The 24,768-nt window shown below is 45.6% G+C and overlaps 1 protein-coding gene across 2 annotated transcripts; it reads right to left on the reverse strand.

Moving 5' to 3' along the window:
- Nucleotides 1-5,914: 5,914 nt before the first annotated feature.
- LOC122938484 (protein QNR-71-like) lies at nucleotides 5,915-23,600 on the reverse strand. 2 transcript variants are annotated; one of them, XM_044294023.1, is made up of 11 exons: nucleotides 23,386-23,598; nucleotides 21,804-21,956; nucleotides 21,588-21,731; nucleotides 21,350-21,514; nucleotides 19,738-19,896; nucleotides 18,478-18,825; nucleotides 17,608-17,769; nucleotides 17,428-17,530; nucleotides 17,157-17,359; nucleotides 6,772-6,862; nucleotides 5,915-6,175 (listed from the first exon to the last, which is right to left on the reverse strand). In XM_044294023.1, the coding sequence occupies exons 1-11, from the start codon at nucleotides 23,450-23,452 to the stop codon at nucleotides 6,025-6,027; spliced, it is 1,746 nt and encodes a 581-aa protein (XP_044149958.1). In that variant the 5' UTR covers nucleotides 23,453-23,598; the 3' UTR covers nucleotides 5,915-6,024. The 2 variants fall into 2 exon arrangements, with proteins under 2 accessions (XP_044149958.1, XP_044149959.1); XM_044294024.1 differs by lacking the exon at nucleotides 17,608-17,769 and having other exon boundaries at nucleotides 23,386-23,600.
- Between the last annotated feature and the right edge of the window lie 1,168 nt (nucleotides 23,601-24,768).

The raw sequence follows: 24,768 nt of genomic DNA on the forward strand, positions 1-24,768 counted from the left end.
GTGACCTCTTATGTCAATGGCCTTGCCAGTTTGCTTGTACGCCCGTAATATGGCCGCTTTGTCTGCATAGTTCAAATATTTGACAATTACTTGCCATGCCCTGGCATTGGTTTTAGGCGCACCTGCAGCCTTGTCGAGTCTATTCGATCCATGCCGTGCGTTGTATGGGCCGACTCTGTGTGCCCTCTCGGCTTTGCAGCTGAATTCGAGGCCCAGTGCCTCCGTATTTCGTGGGCACATATGGCTTCCAGGTCTTTTGCCAGTACCACATCTGGGAGGCCGACCACACGTAGGTTGCTCCTGCGAAAGCGATTTTCAAGATCGTCCACCTTGTCCCAAAGCTTGGCATTTTCCATTAAAGCCCTCTTAAGCTGCTTGCGTACCTCCTCATAAACTCCTTCCATCTCCGCTATCCTTGTCTCCAGCCGTGTGTCATGCAGCGCGACCTCTGCTTTCAGCTCATTAAACAATAGCGTTACATGCAGGCGCCGGAACCGGAAGCCGAGACTGCATTCTTAATCTCCGTAATGGAAGTGTCCATGAATTCCTTCATCCAAGAAAACATATCGCAGACTGTAGGCTCTGTACTGGGAGGCATGGGCCGACAGCCAGGGCAACGATGGAACTCATACGAATCTGGCAATGGAGTGCCGCAATTAGAACACGCAAGATGCCTCTGCTTTTGCGTAGATTTCCCATGTCCGGAATCTGGAGATGTCATATTGAGGCAAAGTGTAGTACACTAGCAGGATTTCTAACTGACCACTTGACCCGGGAAGTGCAGCTCTGAATGTGACTGGAGTAGATTCCTTACTCCTGCCACCCTGAGCTAGGCAGACTGGCTTAAATAGCCAGAGGGCGGAGATTACTTCCTACCCGGAAGTGAGGTCAGAATGAAAAGGCCCGCTCAGCTGAGGCGGCATTCTAGAAAAAACTATACATAAAAGTACAAAATAAATATACCTGGTCCCTGCCTCCTGTCCTCAGACACGCATAGAGGACAGGAGGTGAAGAAATTTCTAGCGGCCGCAAGCGCCGCGCACCCGCCCGTATGTCGTCAGATGATGCACTTCTGGGACGCAGCAGGAGCGCTGGCCGCCCGAAGCTCTAGCGGCAGAGGGGAAAAAAACGAAATGGCACCCCCACGATCACAGGGGCCTGGACTCAGGAAGAGATGCCCAAGGGCATCTCAGCAGGTATTCCAAAAAAGCAATGCATGTTAAGAAGATGTAAAGAGACTCCAGCTTGGGAGTCTAGCCTGTCCTAAGTTCACAGGACAGAAAAAAAAATGCACCTCCTGCCAGGGTGGGGAATCCTATATAGGGGTGGGTTTAATTAGTTAATTATTAATACTTGGCAGTAACTTTCTTTTTAAACAAAAATTCTGCCTGTCCTGACTGGCTTCACAGGGGAGGAATCCCCCACTTGTGCTGCTGGTTAGGACGACAGGAAAAAGCTGTGGCTGCTTTTAGTAGGGGTATAGAATTTAAAATTTTCTCTCTTGATGTTTTATCCCCGATATGATCCTCCAGCTCGTTCAGCCAAAGTAACATAGACCTGGCCACAGGCGTTGCTGCGATGTTGGACTTAAGGCTGAACATTTCTGCTCCCCATGACTTTCGCAACAGACTGTCGGCCTTCCTGTCCATAGAATCTCTTAACTGGGAGGCATCCTCGAAGGTTAATGATTTTTTTTTATTCACTTTTGCCACCCGTATGTCTATTTTAGGAATCTAATTGAAGATCTTAGATTCCACCGGATTAAATAGACGATTTTTAAAGGCGTTAGATACCCCCAAGCGTCTTTCTGGGTCCGACCACTCATCTAAAACCATATCCTTTATCTACTCGTTGATAGGAAATACACAAGTTTTTTTACTCAGACCCCCAAACATTTAATCTTGAATGGAGTGAGATTTCTGCACTTCCTCTACCCCCATAGTAGATCTTACTGCTTTCAACAGATCTGCTATATCGTCCATAGAAAAATTAAATCTTCTATTACTCAGAGGATTCTGCTTCAGAAGCCCCCTCCTCATCTTCCCCAGTTTTAAAAGAGGAAGCATCAGACAGGGTCCTCAAAATCTGAGGATGAAGGAAATATCAACTTTTTCTTTTTGGGAAGAGGAGGATCCCCAGGAGTAGTAGACAATTGAGACAAGGAGGATTTTACTTCTTCCTGTATTATTTGAAATTCTTCCCTTAGTGAGAGAGTTTCCTCACAAACGATACTAGTAATGCAAACTTTGCACAATTTTTGGGGGTAATTATCCTGAAGCCGTATGTTACAAGAAATGCATTTGAGTGACTTAACCTTCTTTTGTGCCACCTTGGAGATCTAAAAATAAAAACAAATCATGAGGCACTTAATATGGATAGAGATCTACCCCATTTTATGATATAACATGGTTTAAGGAGAGGTGATCAAGCAGACTCCCTGACCAACACACATTCTGAAAAGTCAATAAGTAATCTTCCCACCGGGAACTTACTGATGGCGGCAAAGGAGCGCCCTGCTCCTTAGGAGAACGTGGCTCTGGTCCCACCATGGTGTAGTATGAACAGGCTGGGTCACTGTTTCAGCCCCCTTTAATTCAGCCAGAACGCCGCATGCTGCCCTGCATCCGCTGGAAGTGACATCATAATGCGCACAAAGTGCCATGCTCGCAAAACCCGGCTTAACCTACCAGAGGCAAGGCGGGAGACTGCACCCTGGGAGCAGGCTCCAGATCTTCCAGAGTGAGCCCTCCTGACCCACCCCCTGCCCAGCGTTTGTACAGGATCGTGAGTGGACAGGGGACACCATGATCCCAAATGGTGCAACACAGTCCAAGAATCCAGGTAAAAAGGAACTTCATCTCTCTTTCTCTGCCCCATCCTCTGTAAGGACAGGAAACACTTCTGTTGGGATATAAACCTCTGTTCCTGTCGCTACAGAGGTCAATGTCCTTGTATGCCATCATAGTGATGGTATGGAAAAAGTTCCTGGAAAAAAAAGAACTTTTAAAGCGGTTTCTGTTCCCTGTCCTGTGGAGTAGGAGGCAGTCTCTCCATGGGTTCAGTCATAGGCAAGGGGGAAAGATGTGTAACCCAAAACACCATTAAGAACTACAACTACCGCCAAAATAAATAAAATAAAAAAATTGGTCAGTAAGACCCAAAACGGGCTGGTCACTAAGGCTACTTTCACACTAGCGTTTTTGCGGATCTGTCATAGATCTGCAAAAATGCTTCCATTACAATACGACCACATGCATCAGTCATGAACCGATCTGTTGTATTATGTCTTCTATAGCAAGGACAGATCCTTCTTGAACACCATTGAAAGTCAATAGTGGACAGACCAGTTTTCTATTGTGCCAGAGAAAACAGATCAGTCCCCATTGACTTACATTGTGTGCCAGGACGGATCCATTTGGCTCAGTGTCGTCATGCGGACAGCAAAACGCTGCAGACAGCGTTTTGGTGTCGGCCTCCACAGCGGAATTGTGACTGAATGGAGGCAAACTGATGCATTCTGAGAAGATCCTTTTCCATTCAGAATGCATTAGAGCAAAACTAATCCGTTTTGGACCGCTTGCGTGAGCCCTGAACAGATCTCAAACGGAAAGCCTAAAACGCTAGTGTGAAAGTAGCCTAAGGGGTTAAATATTGTAAAGTCATATACAAGCTATAAATACACTCACCTAAAGAATTATTAGGAACACCATACTAATACGGTGTTGGACCCCCTTTTGCCTTCAGAACTGCCTTAATTCTACATGGCATTGATTCAACAAGGTGCTGATAGCATTCTTTAGAAATGTTTGCCCATATTGATAGGATTGCATCTTGCAGTTGATGGAGATTTGAGGGATGCACATCCAGGGCACGAAGCTCCCGTTCCACCACATCCCAAAGAAGCTCTATTGGGTTGAGATCTGGTGTCTGTGGGGGCCATTTTAGTACAGTGAACTCATTGTCATGTTCAAGAAACCAATTTGAAATGATTCGAGCTTTGTGACATGGTGCATTATCCTGCTGGAAGTAGCCATCAGAGGATGGGTACATGGTGGTCATGAAGGGATGGACATGGTCAGAAACAATGCTCAGGTAGCCCGTGGCATTTAAACGATGGCCAATTGGCACTAAGGGGCCTAATGTGTGCCCAGAAAACATCCCCCACACCATTACACCACCACCAGCCTGCACAGTGGCAACAAGGCATGGTGGATACATGTTCTCATTCTGTTTACGTCAAATTTGGACTCTACCATTTGAATGTCTCAACAGAAATCGAGACTCATCCGACCAGGCAACATTTTTCCAGTCTTCAACAGTCCAATTTTGGTGAGCTCATGCAAATTGCAGCCTCTTTTTCCTATTTGTAGTGGAGATGAGTGGTACCCGGTGGGTCTTCTGCTGTTGTAGCCCATCTGTCTCAAGGTTGTGCGTGTTGTGGCTTCACAAATGCTTTGCTGCATACCTCGGTTGTAACGAGTGGTTATTTCAGTCAACGTTGCTCTTCTATCAGCTTGAATCAGTCAGCCCATTCTCCTCTAGCATCAACAAGGCATTTTTGCCCACAGGACTGCCGCATACTGGATGTTTTTCCCTTTTCACACCATTCTTTGTAAACCCTAGAAATGGTTGTGCGTGAAAATCCCAGTAACTGAGCTGATTGTGAAATACTCAGACCGGCGCGTCTGGCATCAACAACCATGCCACACTCAAAATTGCTTAAATCACCTTTCTTTCCTATTCTGACATTCAGTTTGGAGTTCAGGAGATTGTCTTGACCAGGACCACAACCCTACATGCATTGAAGCAACTGCCATGTGATTGGTTGACTAGATAATCGCATTAATGAGAAATAGAACAGGTGTTCCTAATAATTCTTTAGGTGAGTGTATATCTGTTAGATAAATGGATCTATGAATTACTGCAACTCCTAAAGACCGTTTTATACAAAACCCTCGTGGCTGACAGAGCTGGTTATTCCCACAAACAAGCTCCACAGTGAAGTACTGGAGTGGTGACAACATGTTGGGAAGATTTTCCTCACTAAACTATGTGAATCAATCCCATCCTGCTGGAGCAGGTAAGGCTACTTTCACACTAGCGTTCGGGGCTCCGCTTGCGAGTTCCGTTTGAAGGCTCTCACAAGCGGCCCCAAACTGATCCGTACTGCCCTAATGCATTCTGAGTGGATGCGGATCCGCTCAGAATGCATCAGTCTGGCACAGTTTGTCCTCCGCCCCGCAGGCGGACACCCGTTCGGGTGTCTGCCTGGCCGTGCGGAGGCAAACGGATCCGTCCAGACTTACAATGTAAGTCAATGGGGACGGATTTGTTTGAAGTTGACACAATATGGCTCAATTTTCAAACGGCTCCGTCCCCCATTGACTTTCAATGTAAGTCAAAACGGATCCGTTTGCATTATGAACAAAAAAAAAATAATATTTTTTTTTTTTGTTCATGGTAATGCAAACGGATCCGTTCTGAACGGATCTAAGCGTTTGCATTATAGGTGCGGATCCGCACCTAAACGCAGGTGTGAAAGTAGCCTAAGGCTACTGGTTGCACATGTGTGAGGAACGTTCTTAGTACAAATTAGGCACTTTAATACAAGTGTTTCCTGTTCTTTGAAGTTGAATGTCCTATAGAGCAGAAGATTTGAATCATGAGGGTGCTGCAAACAAATCCATTACTCTTGGGTAATAAACATTTCTATGAAATCTACAGTTCTGCTGGTCACATGCAGCACAAGACCCATGGTCAAAAAGTTTATTTCCATAAATGAAACCTTATGTATGGATTCTCTACTGTAATACTGAATTGGAGGAGGGATGAATGTATATTAACACTGTTCCAGACGGCCTCTGACTGCAAGAATTACCAGGTTGTAACCATTAGCCATTCTAGACACGACCAGTTAAAGGAAACACTTTATTAACAAGTATTTCTACTACAGCTTTATGACTTAGATGAAGGACCAAGCAGCAGCATACCAAGATATGGCAGACATTCAGAGTTTTAAGAATCTTATATTATTGCAGCTTCGCTCTTCAGAAGATGATCACTCTCGTTGCTTTTTTTGAAGTGAACATCTTTGATCTGACTGAAGTACACAATGATGCCCTGATCACTTCTTCCATCTGAAGCATTTGCAATTGGTTTGTATTCCTTGTATTTCCTAAATGATATAAAAGCAATTTGCTTAAGTATGGAATACCAAGTTCTTCCTTAAATAGATAGAAGCAAAAATATTTCATGCAGCAGTTGTGCCCAGAAGTTTTGCTAGATTATAGCCAGTTTTAACATATGGCCTCCCCACATGAAACACTGGCCTGTATTTACTAGTGTGAGTGCACCCAGACCTTGTTCTATAAAAAAATTCAATTTGGCCCATTAGGTTTAGAAATATTTTGGTGCAGTTTGCACCAAATCAGACTGGCATACATGCTTTGCACCACATTGGAAGGCTATGCCCCCTGGTCAAACAAAACAGTAGAAAGTTAGTCAACTTTAAGTGGTATAAACTTAGACTAAAAGGTGGGCCAGACTATCCAGAATTGTCCACTAGTGCGATTTTTTGACGTTTTAATCCAAGTCTACACTGTGCAGGCTAATCTCTAGAACACTTCAGTAGATTTCTGGATATCTACTCAAGATTCCTGGCCAGACAAGTGAAAATATTGGCACCTGCCATAAGGCTGGTTGGAAGAAAGAGTTTGGAGCTGTAAAGAGATACTAAGAGGTCAAATGGAAAAGCCAGGAGTATGAACTTACCTGTAAAGGGTGATACCAATCACCACAGCAACAAGTGCAACCAAAGCGAGGGGAACAAGTACTGCGGAAACAGTCTGCTGCGTTTTAGAACCTAGAGGGGAAAAAAAAAAAAAAAAAGAAGGAAGTCTACATTGTCTTGATACCTTATTTGAGAACTGTTGCACAAATGTAATAGTTGGATGCAAATGACTATCTTCAAGTCAAGCTTTTGAAAGTTAAGGATAACTTTATGGTTGGGAGAGGGTAGTCAGAGGAAGCAGATTGGACTAACAAGCTGCACTGTCACTCCTTGTGATGTTTGTCTAGAATATGAAGAGGGGAAACTCACTTGAAAGGGTTCTCCAGGACCGATTCAAGATGGATGGTGGCAGCATCATGTCCTAGAATGTGAGGAGCACTGGTTGCCACCACTTGTCAGACATAGCATATAGGCAGGATCACATCATTACCACCTATTGTACAAAAGGTGCAGGGTGTAGTGAAGCCCCCGCCCCTCAGGCAGCTTCACAAATAGTGGCAACCAGTCTTCCTTACATTCTAGGACAGGCTGTTGGCAGCCATTTTAAAAACATTGCTGGAGAATCCTTTCACATGGACCTATGTTTCAGGTAATTGTGCTGTTCTTTTCAAATTTAATTCCTGCACTGCATTATTATCTCCTTTTACTATGCTGTATTTATGTATTGTTTCTCTGCTGCCATCTGCTGGCCGGAATTCGTATGCTGCACGCCTTGTTTCTTGTCTATAAAGTTTTTCTCTGCTGGGCGTGGTTTTAGCAGCCTTGGTCCTTGTCACTTCCTGTAGCCATTTTCAGTGCTGCACTCCTTGTGACTGGAGACTACACCTTGGCTTGTGAAGGCATCAGTTGTTGACCAGCAGTTGCCTCAGCAAAGACATCCACATGACAGCATCTACACTGCTACTGCATCACTGTACTGCATCACTGCATGTCACTCCTCTGGATCAAATAAACCCACGTTTGATTGCATCCTCATGTCTACGTCTGGGTCCATCTAACCTGAGCATCTGCCGGTCCGGTCTGCTCCACTGCTTGGATACGAAGGTAGGACAGTCACAAGGTCATTATCAGTTACACCTTCATTCGCCTTCATGTGGGGACAGAACAGTCAAAAACTGCCTTAAAGCCTTATACCCCAGTAAATACCCGTCTCAAAGTCCAATTCCCGGCTACAGATTCCCTCAGAGCCCAGTGCCACACTCAGGAACCTCCCCTGCGACAGGCCCACTCGCAGCAAATCTGCCCGGCAACAGTGCACGTCCCACAAGCCCAAGGGGAAGCACGGGGTGTCCGCAGTAGATATACTCTTGCCTGGAAGTCCTCCACTACTCGCCAAGCCATTTTCTACATCCTATGTTAACCCTTGCTCGCATGATATAAGAACTGTTCACGCACGTGGGACCTCCCTCAAACCAAAACCCTGCAATTCACTCAAAATCTTTTAGGAACCTCACCGGGGTGCCTCATCTAAGCCGCACTGCAATTTTCAGCCCCCAATTCAAAAGTTCATTTTCTTAAAGAGACAGCGCACCTTAAATCAAAATGGCCGAAAATGAACTCGTACAGTTCCCCAGTGATGAAACAAAGCAAATGCAACCTGATACTGATCATTATGAAGAGCTGGAGGTAGAACCCACACTTCCAGCAGACCAAGTCACACGACCAAGGCGCTCTCTCAAACCAAATATAAAGATCATGGAAAACTATCACACCAGGAAAGATGAGCTATGTGACAACCTGGAAGAGCTATGGGAACGAGTTTCCTCCCTCATATCAGGACTAAAGTCCTCCTCAGGCGATGCCACCAGATTACAAGTTGCCGTCGGGCGGCTGAACGCAGCCCATGAAAGATACAAGAGACTGTCCACAAGGTATATAACCTTTCTAAAAGACTCTAATATTGAAGAAGCCCCATCAGAATTGTGCAAGGCAGAATCAATAGACAGACAAAGACGCCATGGTGCTGGACGCTAAAGATAAAGTGGAACTCCGCATCTCTCATTTGCAAGAAACTCGATCACAGAGATCTCATTCATCCAAACATTCCTCGCGGTCCTACAGATCATCATGCTCTAGAAGCTCCGCCCTGAGCGACAGATTACTAGAGGCCCGCATAAAGGCAGAGCAATCCAAAGTGAGGCGTTCCTTCACCGAAAAAGAAGTCCTTGCGAGGGCAGAAGCACAGACGGCAGCCAAGAGGGCAGAAGCGAAGAGGGCAGAAGCGGAGGCGGCAGAAGCGGAGGCGGCAGAAGCGGAGGCGGCAGAAGCCAAGAGGGCAGAAGCGGAGGCGGCAGAAGCCAAGAGGGCAGAAGCGGAGGCGGCAGAAGCGGAGGCGGCAGAAGCGGAGGCGGCAGAAGCCAAGAGGGCAGAAGCGGAGGCGGCAGAAGCCAAGAGGGCAGAAGCGGAGGCGGCAGAAGCCAAGAGGGCAGAAGCGGAGGCGGCAGAAGCCAAGAGGGCAGAAGCGGAGGCGGCAGAAGCCAAGAGGGCAGAAGCGGAGGCGGCAGAAGCCAAGAGGGCAGAAGCGGAGGCGGCAGAAGCCAAGAGGGCAGAAGCGGAGGCGGCAGAAGCCAAGAGGGCAGAAGCGGAGGCGGCAGAAGCCAAGAGGGCAGAAGCGGAGGCGGCAGAAGCCAAGAGGGCAGAAGCGGAGGCGGCAGAAGCCAAGAGGGCAGAAGCGGAGGCGGCAGAAGCCAAGAGGGCAGAAGCCAAGAGGGCAGAAGCGGAGGCAGAAGCCAAGAGGGCAGAAGCGGAGGCAGAAGCCAAGAGGGCAGAAGCGGAGGCAGAAGCCAAGAGGGCAGAAGCGGAGGCAGAAGCCAAGAGGGCAGAAGCGGAGGCAGAAGCGGAGGCAGAAGCCAAGAGGGCAGAAGCCAAGAGGGCAGAAGCGGAGGCAGAAGCCAAGAGGGCAGAAGCCAAGAGGGCAGAAGCGGAGGCAGAAGCCAAGAGGGCAGAAGCGGAGGCAGAAGCCAAGAGGGCAGAAGCCAAGAGGGCAGAAGCGGAGGCAGAAGCCAAGAGGGCAGAAGCGGAGGCAGAAGCCAAGAGGGCAGAAGCGGAGGCAGAAGCCAAGAGGGCAGAAGCGGAGGCAGAAGCGGAGGCAGAGGCCAAGAGGGCAGAAGCGGAGGCAGAAGCCAAGAGGGCAGAAGCGGAGGCAGAAGCCAAGAGGGCAGAAGCGGAGGCAGAAGCCAAGAGGGCAGAAGCCAAGAGGGCAGAAGCGGAGGCAGAAGCCAAGAGGGCAGAAGCGGAGGCAGAAGCCAAGAGGGCAGAAGCGGAGGCAGAAGCCAAGAGGGCAGAAGCGGAGGCAGAAGCCAAGAGGGCAGAAGCGGAGGCAGAAGCCAAGAGGGCAGAAGCGGAGGCAGAAGCCAAGAGGGCAGAAGCGGAGGCAGAAGCCAAGAGGGCAGAAGCGGAGGCAGAAGCCAAGAGGGCAGAAGCGGAGGCAGAAGCCAAGAGGGCAGAAGCGGAGGCAGAGGCCAAGAGGGCAGAAGCGGAGGCAGAAGCATAGAGGGCAGAAGCGGAGGCAGAGGCCAAGAGGGCAGAAGCGGAGGCAGAAGCCAAGAGGGCAGAAGCGGAGGCAGAAGCCAAGAGGGCAGAAGCGGAGGCAGAAGCCAAGAGGGCAGAAGCGGAGGCAGAAGCTCAGAGGGCAGAAGCAGAGGCTCGAATAAAGATCCTTGAATCAGAGAGAGAGGAGGAAGTCGCATTAGCAAAAGTAAGACTACTTGAGCAAGCATTGAACCAAGGCCTTGATTCAGCCTGTTTACCACCAGAGGAGATAGACGATCCAGTTGATCGCACCAGCAACTATGTACTGAAACAGTTATCTGCACCACCCCCAGTGTACAGTACTGTCCAAGCCAATAACACTCAAACATCCAAGCCAGCTCTACCCACAGTGCCAATGACACCCACAGCACTCAAGCAATCCCATAACAGTTGCCCAGATGCGCCCTCTCAAGGACAGCTATTACAGCAAGATGGCTACCAGGTATTTCCTGGCCTACCTCCACAGCTCAAGCAGCAGTCATCAGAATCTACAGAGGCTAGACCACAGCTCAACCCTGCAGCAACATCATTCTACCCGGAAGCATTTCACGCCACGCAGCCTATACGCCCCAGGGGCATCACAAGTTGTCATGGCAACAAGCAGTGAGAGATCAGATATGTCTGAGTTTGCCAGGTTTATGGTGAGCAGAGAGCTAATTAACACCAGTCTCTCAAAATTTGATGACCGCGCGGAGAGCTACAGAGCCTGGAAGGCAACCTTCAAAGCCGCCATCGCCAACCTCAACCTAACCGCAGAGCAGGAGCTCGACCTCTTGGTCAACTGGCTGGGCCTAGGCTCCACAAATTGCATCAAGAGCCTTAGAACTGTCTATGTGGGACAAGCAGAAGCAGGTCTCGCTGCAGCCTGGCAGAGACTCGAACGCACCTTTGGCAGTGCAGAAGCAATAGAGAAGGCACTATTCAGGAGACTAGACTGCAGAACGTTCCCAAGATCAGTCTCAAGGATGTCCACAAGCTTCAGGATTTAAGTGATTTGCTCATGGAACTGGAGCTCGCCAAAAGAGATCCTAGTCTGTCTGGGCTGTGCTACCTGGATACAGCCCATGGGGTGAACCCAATTGTCGTGAAGCTACCATACAGCCTGCAAGAGAAGTGGGCGGCATCAGTCTCAAGGTACAAAAGAGTGGATGACGTCACCTTTCCCCCATTTATTCATTTCTGTAGGTTCATCGACGAACAGTCCCAGATGAGGAATGACCCCAGCCTTGACTTCCTGGAGTTTAATACTACAGCTTCAGTGACACCATCATCAAGGTATGAAAGTATTGTACATAAACACAGAGACTTTAAGAGCAGCGTGAATGTTAGAAAGACTAACCTACCATCATCTGCAGTACCCACTGGTAAACAGTACACTACCTCATCAGGAGACAAGGCCTTCAATCGTGAATGCCCCATTCATAAAAAACCACACTCACTGAACAAATGCAGAGGATTTAGATCCAAAACCATACAGGAGCGCAAGAAAGTCCTTACCGAGCTTGGGGTATATTTCAGGTGCTGCGTGTCATTGGAGCACATGGCTAAGGACTGTAAATCCATTATCAAGTGTGAGGAGTGTCATAGTGAAAGACATGCCTCAGCTATGCACCCAACTCCACTCACAAGGGATTTACCGGCTGCTGTCTCCACCAGTCCCACTCCAAGTCATGGCGGGGAGCCCCAAAATAACGCTAACACAGCTACTGCTGTTTCCTGCTCATGCTTGGAGCCATGTGGGGAGGGCCAGAGTGAGAAATGTTGTGCCCGCATATGCCTAATCAAGGTCTACCCGGAGGGGCTACGAGAAAAGGCAGTAAAAATGTATGCCATCATTGATGACCAAAGCAACCGCTCCCTAGCAGGACCTAAATTCTTTGAAGCCTTTGGAATAAAGGGACCGTCAGAACCCTACATCTTAAACACCTGCTTGGGTCGCATAGAGACTAGCGGCAGGAGGGCACAAGGATTCATCGCTTGTTCCGTCAGTGGGAATACAGAAATACCTCTACCGACGCTGATCGAATGCGATCAAATACCCAACCATAGGGATGAAATTCCTACCCCGAAAGCTGCATTTCACCAACCACACCTAAGGCACCTAGCCAACGTTATCCCACCTATGGACAACAACGCAGAGATTCTACTCCTGCTTGGCAGAGACAATCTAAGGGTACACAAGGTGCGTCAACAGTGTAATGGTCCTGACTATGCACCATATGCCCAGAGACTAGACTTGGGATGGGTAGTCATAGGAAATTTATGCTTGGATCAACCAAGAATCCACTCTCAAAACGTACGTGCATGGAGATGGACGCACAACTTGCATTAAGCCTTGCCCTCATCACTACGAGGTGAAAGAGAAGCCTCCAGACCTCATACAACCACCTGACGACATTCTTCCCTTCTTTGCCGACAACTTTGGAAGATTAGTCTTTCACACAAGCAAGGACGATGATAAAGTAGCTTTGTCAGTAGAAGACAGAGAATTTATCAAGATAATGGACAATGAGTTCCTTAAAGACGAAACCAATCACTGGGTTTCTCCATTACCCTTCCGAGCTACCAGGGTAAAACTTCCGAACAATAGGGAACAAGCTCTGTCTAGATTTAACTCTTCACTCTACCATGAACAGTAAGCCTGAGATGAGAGAACACATTGTTGCCTTTATCGACAAAATATTCCGCAACAACCATGCAGAACCAGCTCCATCCTTAGGAAAGAACGACGAGTGCTGGTACTTGCCTTCATTTGGAGTGTATCACCCACGAAAACCTAATCAAATTAGGGTTGTTTTCGACTCAAGCGCCAAACATCAAGGTGCATCTCTTAATGATGTCCTTCTCACAGGTCCTAATCTGACAAATAACCTAGTTGGAGTGCTGATGAGGTTCAGAAAAGAGCTCGTTGCCATCACCGCCGACATTGAACAGATGTTCCACTGTTTCGTAGTCAGAGAGGACCACCGGAATTTCCTCAGGTTTCTGTGGTACAAGAATAATGACACCAACGCAGAGATGGCAGAGTATCGAATGAGGGTACACGTATTTGGAAACAGCCCTTCACCTGCCGTGGCAACTTATGGCCTTCGGCGCACTGCATTAGAGGGAGAATCAGAGTACGGTAAAGACGCCAGAGACTTTGTAGAAAAGGACTTCTACGTAGACGATGGACTCAAATCGCTACCGACTGAAGAAGCGGCTATTGATCTGCTCAAAAGGACTCAAGGTATGTTGTACCAAGCTAAACTTAGACTACACAAAATTGCTTCGAACAGCCTGGCCGTTATGAGGGCCTTCGAATCAGGCGATCATGCACCAGGATTCAAGGACATTAACTTGGGACTGGACAGTCCACCTGTGCAGAGGAGCTTGGGCCTCAGATGGGATCTCTCGGCTGACTCCTTCGGTTTTCAGATAAGTTACGCAGACAAGCCATTTACAAAACGAGGTGGTCTATCAGTGGTAAACAGTCTATTTGATCCGCTGGGATTTGTAGCGCCCATCACCATACAAGGTAAATCTCTACTGACAGTTTTCTGAAAAAGTCAAGGATTGGGATACCCCACTTCCCTCCGAGAAAGAGCAAAAATGGGAAGCCTGGAAGCGATCCTTGTGTGCCTTGGATGAGATCCATATACCGAGATGCTATGTTAAAACCTCACTTTCCTCTAGCATAAAGAAAGAACTCTGCGTGTTCTCGGACGCCTCCACGGAGGCCATCGCAGCGGTTGCATATCTGAAGGTGACAGAACCCAACAACCAAAATCGCGTTGTATTCGTCTTTGGTAAGGCTAAGTTAGCCCCTAAGCCTAATCATACTATTCCCAGACTGGAACTTTGTGGGACTGTGTTGGCAGTGGAGATTGCGGATTTCATACAACAAGAACTGGGTGTCGACCTAGCTGAAGTCCAGTATTACACCGACAGTAAAGTAGTTTTGGGTTACATCCACAACCGGACCAAGCGATTTTATGTGTACGTTAGTAACTGCATAGAGAGAATTAGGAGATCCTCCAAACCTGAACAATGGCACTATGTACCATCCGAACTTAATCCAGCAGATCATGCCACTAGGCCTATGTCTATAGGTTCCTTTACTAACTCTACTTGGCTTACAGGTCCAGAGTTTCTGCTTGGACAGGCAGACGAATGTGTACAGGAAGCTTTCAGCATCCAGGATCCGGATAATGATCTAGAAATCCGCGCTGAAGTTAGCGCATTAGTCACTGGAACTAAGCAAACAGCCAGCTTCGGTTGTCAGCGCTTTGAGCGTTTCTCCAGTTGGATGAGACTCGTCAGAACTATTGCAAGCTTAGTGCATATTGCAAGATGTTATCATAACACTCTCCAAGTTAAAGATTGTCATGGTTGGCATGCCTGCCATAAACCCTTCTCTGCTGAGAACATCTCTCATAGTGAGCACCTCATAATACGTCACGTCCAGCAGGAAAATTTCAACATAGAATGGAAGTGTTTGTACAACAAACAGCAGATTCCTCTAAAAAGTCCTCTCGCCAACTTAAATCCAGTTAGACAGTTTTGGCTTGCTGAGAGTTGGTGGTTGTTTGAATCAAGCCCACCTGGGAATTGCAGAACAAAATCCTCTCATCATTCCCAGCAAACATCATATCACCGTCTTGCTAATCCGACACTACCACGAAAGGGCCGAACACCAAGGCAGGCAAATTACTGAGGGCAAATTACGGTCTGCAGGCCTTTGGATTATAGGTATGAAAAAATGTGTGGCCCAAGTACTGCATCAGTGTGTGCACTGCCGTAAAGCAAGAGGGAAACAACTACACCAACAAATGGCCGACTTGCCTGCGGATAGACTATGTACAGAGCCGCCTTTCACCTATGTTGGCCTAGATGTCTTTGGGCCATGGATGGTGTCCGCACGCAGGACCCGCGGCGGTCATGCAAACAGTAAGTGTTGGGCTGTACTATTTACTTGCATGAGTGTGCGAGCAGTTCACATAGAGGTGATAGAATCTATGGACACATCCAGCCTTATTAACGCCTTAAGACGGTTCTTCGCAATCAGGGGACCAGTAAAACAATTGAGGTCTGACCAGGGAAGCAACTTCATCGGAGCCTGTAGAGAACTTAACATCGACGCCAAGTCCATTCAAGATCAGTTGGCGGAAAAAGGTTGCACCTGGATTTTCAATCCTCCTCATAGTTCCCACATGGGGGGCTCCTGGGAGAGAATGATCGGCATCTCAAGCAACATCTTAAATTCTATGTTGATGGATGTAAACTCAGCCAGTGTCTATGGATCCTGAAACACCAGCCATATTGACTCCGGCTATTCTACTTACCCAGAAAACTGAGTACGCTAATTCCTAGTGGAGAATTCACTCATGCTAACATCTATCAAAAACACTGGAAACGTGTACAATACCTAGCAGATTACTTCTGGAACAGGTGGCGAAAGGAGTACCTCAGTATTCTTCAAGGAAGAAGAAAATGGCAATACAACAAACCAAACTTGAAGGAAGGAGACCTTGTATTGATGAAAGAGCAACAAACCGAAAGGATTGACTGGCCTATCGGACTAATTTCAAAGGTTTTCCCTATCAAGGATGGCAAGGTCCGGAAGGTAGAGTTGAAGATCTTCAGGAAAGGCGAGCTTAAAACGTTCTTAAGACCAATCAACTAACTCATTTTGATATTACCCATCGAGAACGTCCCTGCTGGGTGAACAGGACTGTATCTAGCTTCGCAGATCTTCTCCATTCCAAGTTGGAAAACAGGACTATCTATGTTTTGCATTCTAACATGTTCCTTTTACAGGTTGTTTTATATTTTATTGACATTTGTCATAGTGAAATCCCCAAAGTGAATTTCAGATGGGGAGTGTGCTGTTCTTTTCAAATGTAATTCCTGCACGGCATTATTATCTCCTTTTACTATGTTGTATTTATGTATTGTTTCTCTGCTGCCATCTGCTGGCCGGAATTCGTATGCTGCACGCCTTGTTTTTGTCTATAAAGTTTTTCTCTGCTGGGCGTGGTTTTAGCAGCCTTGGTCCTTGTCACTTCCTGTAGCCATTTTTAGTGCTGCACTCCTTGTGACTGGAGACTACACCTTGGCTTGTGAAGGCATCAGTTTTTGACCAGCAGTTGCCTCAGCAGTTAGCCTCAGGAAAGACATCCACATGACAGCATCTACACTGCTACTGCATCCCTGTATTGCATAACCGTATGTCACTCCTCTGGATCAAATAAACCCACGTTTGATTGCATCCTCATGTCTACATCTGGATACATCTAACCTGAGCATCTGCCGGTCCGGTCTGCTCCACTGCTTGGATACGAAGGTAGGACAGTCACAAGGTCATTATCAGTTACACCTTCATTCGCCTTCATGTGGGGACAGAACAGTAATTAACCTGATGTTCCTGATCATTACCAATTAGTCAGTGGAGGTAAAGGATGCATTTACATACAGCAGAGATGGTTACTGTATGGGGGACAAGTGATTGCGCCCATACATTTTCATTTTCTGGCAGCATATCTCGTTTACACAGGCTGATTTCCTGCCCAGAAACTGATCCTAGGAGCTAGCTGAAAGACCTGAATGTCAATAGCTTTTGCACAGTGCAATTATTGGGATCAAGAGTTTCTACAAATGCTCATCCCTGATATTTGGGCTGATTATCTGCATGTGTTAAAAAGGTCATAACAGTTGAGACAGCAATTTGCTGTATTCAATTCGTAGAACCCTGAAATGTGCCCAATAGGGGTTAACATACATTGGAAGCTTTTACACTGAGCTACTTCAGGCTGTCAATCCTATGGACACTAAAAACCAATAGGGTGTCACTTACCACCATCTATAGACACCAGCGTACTAGCAAGAGCCAAACTTGCACCATCACTTAGTGTGATATTTACACAGTAAGATCCTGGCTCAAATGCTCTTCTTAGGATCAGCAAGCATTGATCAGAAGATGGAACTTCTTCACAAACCATGTCCTGGGGAATCATGCAACTAGCATCAGAGACTACCGTGCAGGCATCTGTAGGCAGACTGAAGGAACAAAGTTATCACAGGATACAGTTTTACAGGGAGTTTGTCTTCTGTTTGCCAAGACATACCTTCCTTCGCAAGTCACCACAAAGTCAACAAGAGAGCCTTCAGTCTGAGATGTGGCTACTTGAATGCTTGTCATTTCAACAATGTTGACCTCAAGGATACCATCTGAAGTAGGAAAGAGCAAGTCAGATTCTAGGCACAGTACATTCTAAGCCTAGCTGTATAGGTGACTGACAACTTACCTACAACTGTAATCTTAGTGCTGTAATAACCATATCTATATATGAAGCAACCAGGAGTAGAAGTGGTGTATGGAATGGTTGTATAAACAGTGGTAACGTTTGGCATTTCAGTTGTCAGTGGTAAAGTTTCAGTTTCAAACGGTGGTAGTTCTGTTGAGTTATCTGCAAGGGGAAAGGGGGGGGGGAATAAAATGTCCCCCTGCACATATGGATCACTGTACCCCTTTTTTACAGAGGATTACCTGCAGCACCATCAAAAACTCCCACACATTATGGACACAAGATCAATCTCACTGCCTGATACCATTTGTGCATCTCCTAAGCAAACCTGAATGGGTTTCCAGGTTCCTGATATTAATGATCTACCTCTGGATAAGTCACACTAATATGCAATCAGGGAGGGTTCAACACCCTGCACCCCCCATGCTGGAACTAGCACTGTAAATGGAACAGGAAGCTTAAACGGTCAACGCTTAAATGTTTTTTCCAGGCTCCTCATAGTGATGACCTATACTCAGGATAGGTCATCAGTATCCAGTCGTTGAGTTTCCAACACCCCACACTCTGCCAATTAGCTGTTCCCAGCAGCCTCTGGCACTAGAACAAATACTTTGAATAGAACAAGCACAGCTCTGTAGTGGCTATGCTTGATTACTGCAACTCAGCTACCACTGAAGTAAATGGGAGCAGGGCTGCAGTAACCTGGCACAACTACTACTCTTCCTGTACCATTAACAGTGCTTGGGGTAGGGTGTCAGACCCACAGATTTAATATTAGTGACCTATCCTGAGGTAGGTTATTAATATCAGGGCCAGGAAACCCCCTTTAATCATATCAAGATTAGATATATTTGTTTTTATACAACTCACCTGCAGAATTGGAAGTGGTGAAAGTACTGGAGGTGGTTGGTAGAGGTTGTGTAGGGATTGGAGTGGGTGTAACAGGTTTACATAGACCAGGAATGGCAGCTTTGATGGTCAAGTTAGCCCTAAAGCTTCCAAGCATGGTATAAATATGACTAGAGACAGGGTTATTGGAAGCAGATGACCCATTCCCATCACCATAGTCCCAATCAAATGTCAATTCAGAATTCTTGAGATAATTGCTTGGATCATGGATGTGGATGTCAAATTTGATTGGTGAATCTTTAATAAAGATGCTGTCTGAGGAATTCTGGTCATTCTTCTGTGTAAGGTTCACATAAAATGGAATTTGATCTAAAATTTTAAGAAAAAATAATATAAGTTTAGAGGGAACGTGTGACCATGAGAGTGTGTTAGAGCTGAGCAGATTGTGGGACACCATTTAGCAGAACACGCAGGGTGTTTAAGACTGACATTTTAGACGCTGTCTTAATACCCCTTGCGTTGGCAGTGGATATGCCTAATGCATGTAGAAACAGGCATAGGAAATGAGAAGGGCCTGCCAGTCCTCCCTCTCCCCCATCCCTCTTTTAGACCTGGCATGAGCAGGGAAAAGTCAGTTTGCTGCGCAAATAACCTTTATGCCACAATCTGTGACAGGTATACAAAAAATTAAATGGCACATGTTAATAAATGACCCCTGTAATTTATACATTTAAACTTCTGTTCAGGTGTAATTTGGGTGGTCCCATCAGTAACAGTCAACAATTGACCCAAGCACAGGAAGAGCATAAAAAGGGAAATCCCAATAATCATTGTGTGAGCTGAGCAACATATGCATGTTGGAGAATAATCATACCTTGTAATTTGGTTAAATTATTTCTCATCCTGGACATTGGAGTCAAGGAGGCAGTCCTATCAGTAATTAAACAGCTAAACTCAGTGTGCAGGGATGTGCCTTTAGAGGCATTCTGTCATAATAGAAGTCTATGGGCTGCAAAACTGATCCATCCTGTTTCTGTTATGCAGGAGAGTCCTCTCTTGCATAGATGAGACGGATCAGTTTTGCAGCCCATAGACTTCTATTATGATGGAATGAATAACAGAATGCCTCTAAAAGGCATAGAATTGGGTTATGGTCTGTGGTAACGGAATCCATAACACAATTCACCTTTTACCAGTGACTGAAGCGTGAACGAAATTTGGTCATCTCTAGCAGCCACCACTGTTCAAATGCTGAATCTTTGGTGCCTTTACATAGCTTACCAGTTACAACATAAATGCTGCTTGCTGTAGCAACTGGGTAGTGGTTGTGAGAACCTCTTCTAAAAACCTTGACCTCCATCATTTGCATTCCAGCAGTGATGTTTGTAGTATTAATGGACAGAGTAGTAGACGATCTCCCAATCGTTCCGTAATATTGGCCTGACAAGGGAGAACACAATTTTTCAATCTGAGGCATGTGGGCAAGTCATCTACATGTGCAAACCATTGTACACACTCTATAAAAGCTTGGTTTTCAGTCCTTGATAGTGATCTAACAAGAACACACACACACACACACAACATTGGACCTCATTCAGGTCAGAGTCTGCTGGAGAACCTGTTGACTTGAAGCACCACTCATGACCGGTAGGGATGGATTTTGGATTCTTCATCTGGAGTCAACCTGCATAAATCTTTATATTGGCTCCAATGAGCCGAAGTTACTACTTCATGAAGTCTTGAAAGACTTTTTTGCAATAACTGAATTGATTACTGTAAAAAAATATATATATATAAAACTCTGGTTTGGTTCCAAGGTACTACTTGGAACCAAGCCCAAGTTCAGTGTTGGTTTTTTACAGTAATTATTCACCAAGTTATTACATGAAGTCTCACAAGACTTCGTGAATTAATAACTTTGGTTTAGTGAAGCCAATACATTCTAATACTGTATGGAGCCCCCGTTCCGCACAGTATTACAAAGCTTTGTGGGAATTGACTTCAGAAGTAGATTTGCTCATCCATAGTGACGAGCTCTCCATTTAGCCAGTCACCCATGCACACTGACACACTTCACTTAGACAACTCTGGGATTCATCCCATTCTTGTGATCAGTGGGGGTTCCCAGTGGTCAGACCCTGCTATACTTACCTATACTATAGATAGGTGTTAATTTGTCATGGTTAGACTACCCAATTAAAGCCCCCAGAATATAGTAAACTAGAAGTCACCACTTGTCACATTTATGCCTCAGCGTTTTGATTAGTGATTGCAAGCCAAAAACAGAATAGGGGCTGATCTATTTTATGCCTAAAGTCCATAAAGGCTCCAATTCTGGTTTTGGCTCTGACCAAAACACTGTAGTGTGAATAAAGCATTACTCCAATGGGGGGGGGGATAGGCTGAATATGTGGCAGCACCCTTACCTGGCAGAAGGTCTTCTCATGCAACACTGAGGCTACACCTACACTTTACTGCACAAAATTACTGTCAATAGGGAATTTAGCGAGCATCTTGCTCTATGGTAGAAAATAGCTAAAGATCTACTTAAATCTCTAATAAGTAAGAGACTCCAGTACAGTTTAAGTTACAGCCATGGATAGGTCATCAATATCAGGTCAGTGTCTGGGATGGGAGGGGGGGGGGGGGGGTCCCTAACATCCCCTCCAGTTTACAGGAGTCACCAGCAACTCAGTGGAATAGGCCCAAACACATGCCACTTTCACACACTCAAATAAACTTTGGTTTCTACAGGGATAGCAGCACCAATACAAGTACACATGTTCTTCATGCCTTGATCTTTACTGTAAATCCATAGTTCTCATTGGACATAAGATGGTCAGATACTTGTAGGTGTAAAGCTTAGATTACAGGTACTACACAAGAAACATACCTTGAGTTGAGAAAATGTAAATGAAGTTGTGTCGCCTCCATCGAGGGTCATATGGAAATGGTCTGCCATCTGGAAAGCTGTTAGCAAAGCTGCAGTTTCCTTCGTTACAGAAATGTATCCACTTAGACCAATATGTGTATAACTGGGCCAGGAAGCTGGAGGAAACTAAATAGACAACCTTGTAAAATGCCATCTACACATCTAGAGATACAACATTCTGTAGTCTCACTGTATTTACCATTTTCACACCCTCTTTCATAGACAATGTCTCCATCTTCATTTTCCTTCTGACATCTGGGAAACTGCAGGTTGACAGCAAAAGTGATGTTTGACCCTATCAGCGCAGGACTGTCACTGGTCAACAATGCCACAACCTTGCCACCTGGACAAACACACGAAGTCAGCAGAATTTTAAGTCACATGCATTTTATTACAGTTATATCTCAAGTAATACCCATCCAGCTGTGTTCCCATCTTGTATCTCCAGACTTCCAGGCAGGGTACATTGTCTCATTCCATGAGTTGGTATCAGGAGACCAGCCATTTATGTGGTTGCCGGGACCTCTAGAGCCAGATTTCCTTCCAAACTCCATTACATCCTGAAACCCTGTTAAGTTACATATTGTGATTTAATAGATATTGATTGCAAAACCAATGTGTTCTACAAAGTAGATGATAAGTGGATCCATGCATGGACTTAGAGGTTCCTCATTTTCTTTGCCAGCAAGACATTGCGAGTTCAACATGTTATGTAGTTAGCAGTTCTATGGAGTGAGCTGCAGCTTCCATGTACTGTATACTACCCCTATAGCTCAAATACTGGACAGTAAAGCTACTTGTCCTAATACTACACGTAGTGCAGCACTAACCATGTACGGTTTAGGGCCCCTTCACAATGCTACCACAGCTCTGCTCATCTATGGTCAGCTCCATCTTTGAAACAGAATTAAAATGAAGTATCAGATCCACCAGATGAACTCCATCGAATAATAGTGTTCAGTTTCCCCATCATAGGTCTGACCACAAGTAGTGAAAGACTGCCATTTTGTGCAACTTCTTTATCTGCAATGTCTGGCCAAAGATTTGAAGTCCAATAATGATCCCAGAAAGATTTCATCCATTGTCTGGTTTTATATTACATTTATGACACACACACACAGACAAGTGCATCACACTTTGCCTTTTAGACACCACCACAGCAAGAGGATTTTGAGGCAGTTAAACAGCAATTTTTATTATTTTTTTTTTGTGCCATTTGAGGTGTATGCACAGTGTGTGTATTATAAATGGATTTCCCACAAAGATTGTGTGAACACCCCACACACATTCCAGTGCAAAAACCATATCCAGTCAGAAAAGCCATAGACCGCCATATGCATGTATGGCCACATGTATTAGGCTACAGATGTTCTTCAGTGGAATTGCATGCAGAAAGTCTGCAGCATAGTACGTTAGTAAAAATAAAAATTTACTAATCCAAATGCTGCATAACATTTCCACAGCAGAACCTGTATATAACCTGTGCTGCAAGTTATACGTTTACACCATTTACCAGTTTCACCTTCTGCATTGTAACAAACCCACAGGATTTGCACTGAAAAATTGTGCAACAAAATTAAAGCCTTTTCAGCTTTAATTTGATGTAACAGAAATCCTGCAGCAGAAAGTCCACAGCAGACACACGGTTCACACCAACAGTCTGTACAAGTTGAACACTTAGACATAGTTTAAACAGAGGGCTTGACACTTCACAGTATATTAGCAAGCACAGGGGTTACACAACCTATATATCAGTCATACAGTCTGAATGTGTAGGTCATCAATATACAGATGTAGCAGAGCTAAAAGGAATAGCGAACACATTAAGTAAACATGGTAAAAAAACTATTTAGACTTTTCCAAAGGTTTTCAGTGGCACCATCAGCTCCTCTTAGCTCTGCTACATCTGTACAGTCTGGATCTTGTAGCTCTACTGCTGCTAACCCCCCACTGTATACACGGACACATGAAAATGACCATGTTAGACCCTCACTCACGTTTTCCTGCCTGAATGCTGGAGACCAGGCAGAGCACCACCAGACCTTCCATTACTACAGGCAACATCCTGGAAGGGGAATGAGCTGGGCAGGGACCTGTGCACCAGCATTTAAACTAGGCTCAACAAGTCACAGCTGCACAATATAGCAGTCAGTCCCCATGTTCCCTCCTCCTGTCTATGAAAAGCCTGCAGGCCCATCATGTGAAGGAATTCGGGAAAAATGTCTAACTTCAAGTAAAGGGGCCAGCGTCCCTGCTCATGTGCTTATGAGTCACTCCCTTGACTCTCAAATCTCTTTCTTTTCTTCTTTTTTTTTTTTGTAGATTTTTATTTTTGCAGAAGATATATCAAAAGACATTTGTATAGAGAATCGGACGTCATTGTAAGAAAAAGTGATCCAACCACAAAACAGCAACAGAAAGAACGTGAATCCTCCAAGTGAAATCACAATATGATTGTTTTCAAAGTTACATAAATTTTGAAATATGTTGGATTTTTTTGTAATTCTAAATCACATGAGAATGAAACTGCATGTACACATGGTGTGTCAGGCAACGCCCATAGTTCAGTATTCAGCCTCATGCACATGACCGTATGTATTTTGTGGTCTGCAAATTGCGTATACACAAAACACGGATACTGTCAGTCCTTGTACAGAAGACAAAGGTCACATGGCACTCACCCCGAGAGTTAAAATCTTTCCTTTATTTCATAAGGCAGGTACATGGAGACATTGCATATAGGCGACGGCCATTTCGTGCTGGCGTGCAGTTCGTCTGGTCTACAGACACACAAACACGTGTGTCACATCCCTTATTAGCACTTCATTAATACGCAATTATAAAACGCATGAAAACACATCCTTTTCTACAATACTTCAAATAAGGGTCCATTCACACGTCCGTAGAATGGGTCCCCATCCGTTCCGCAAATTGCGTAACGGGTGCGGACCCATTTATTCTCTGTGGGGTGCGGACCCTACCTCTGTGGGGATTTGCACCCAGTCCACCAACTCTGACTGTGCTGCTGCACTATTTGTGTTTTCTCTATGGGGCAGAAATGGATGCGGAAAGCACACAGTGTGCTGTCCTCATCCGCATTTCTGGAGCGCGCGCCCCGATCTTCCAGTCCGCGGCTCTGGAAAAAAATAGAACATGTTCTCTTCTTGTTCGCAATTGCAGACTAGAAGCGTCAATTTTTACGTAAATTTGTTTTCCCTTAGTCCTAACAGCAGCACAAGCGGGGGTATTTGCCCCTGTGAAGCTGGTCAGGACAGGCAAAATTTTTGTTGAATAAAATTCTGCATCCTTAATGATTAATTAGTTAATTAATTCTCCCCCCCCCCCCCCTTATAAGGACCGTCCTCCACAGGACTAGTTGC

This window comes from Bufo gargarizans, chromosome 5 (genome assembly GCF_014858855.1).
Source record: "Bufo gargarizans isolate SCDJY-AF-19 chromosome 5, ASM1485885v1, whole genome shotgun sequence".
In the NCBI taxonomy this organism is placed as follows: Eukaryota; Metazoa; Chordata; class Amphibia; order Anura; family Bufonidae; genus Bufo; species Bufo gargarizans.

Excerpts from the sequence above, each read along its gene's own strand:
- LOC122938484 (XM_044294023.1), bottom strand. The coding sequence starts at position 23,452 with ATGTTGCCTGTAGTAATGGAAGGTCTGGTGGTGCTCTGCCTGGTCTCC. Across the intron at positions 21,732-21,803 it reads ATGGGAACACAGCTGGATGG|GTGGCAAGGTTGTGGCATTG; the intron begins GTATTACTTGAG and ends GTGTTTGTCCAG. Across the intron at positions 17,531-17,607 it reads CACTAAGATTACAGTTGTAG|ATGGTATCCTTGAGGTCAAC; the intron begins GTAAGTTGTCAG and ends TTCCTACTTCAG.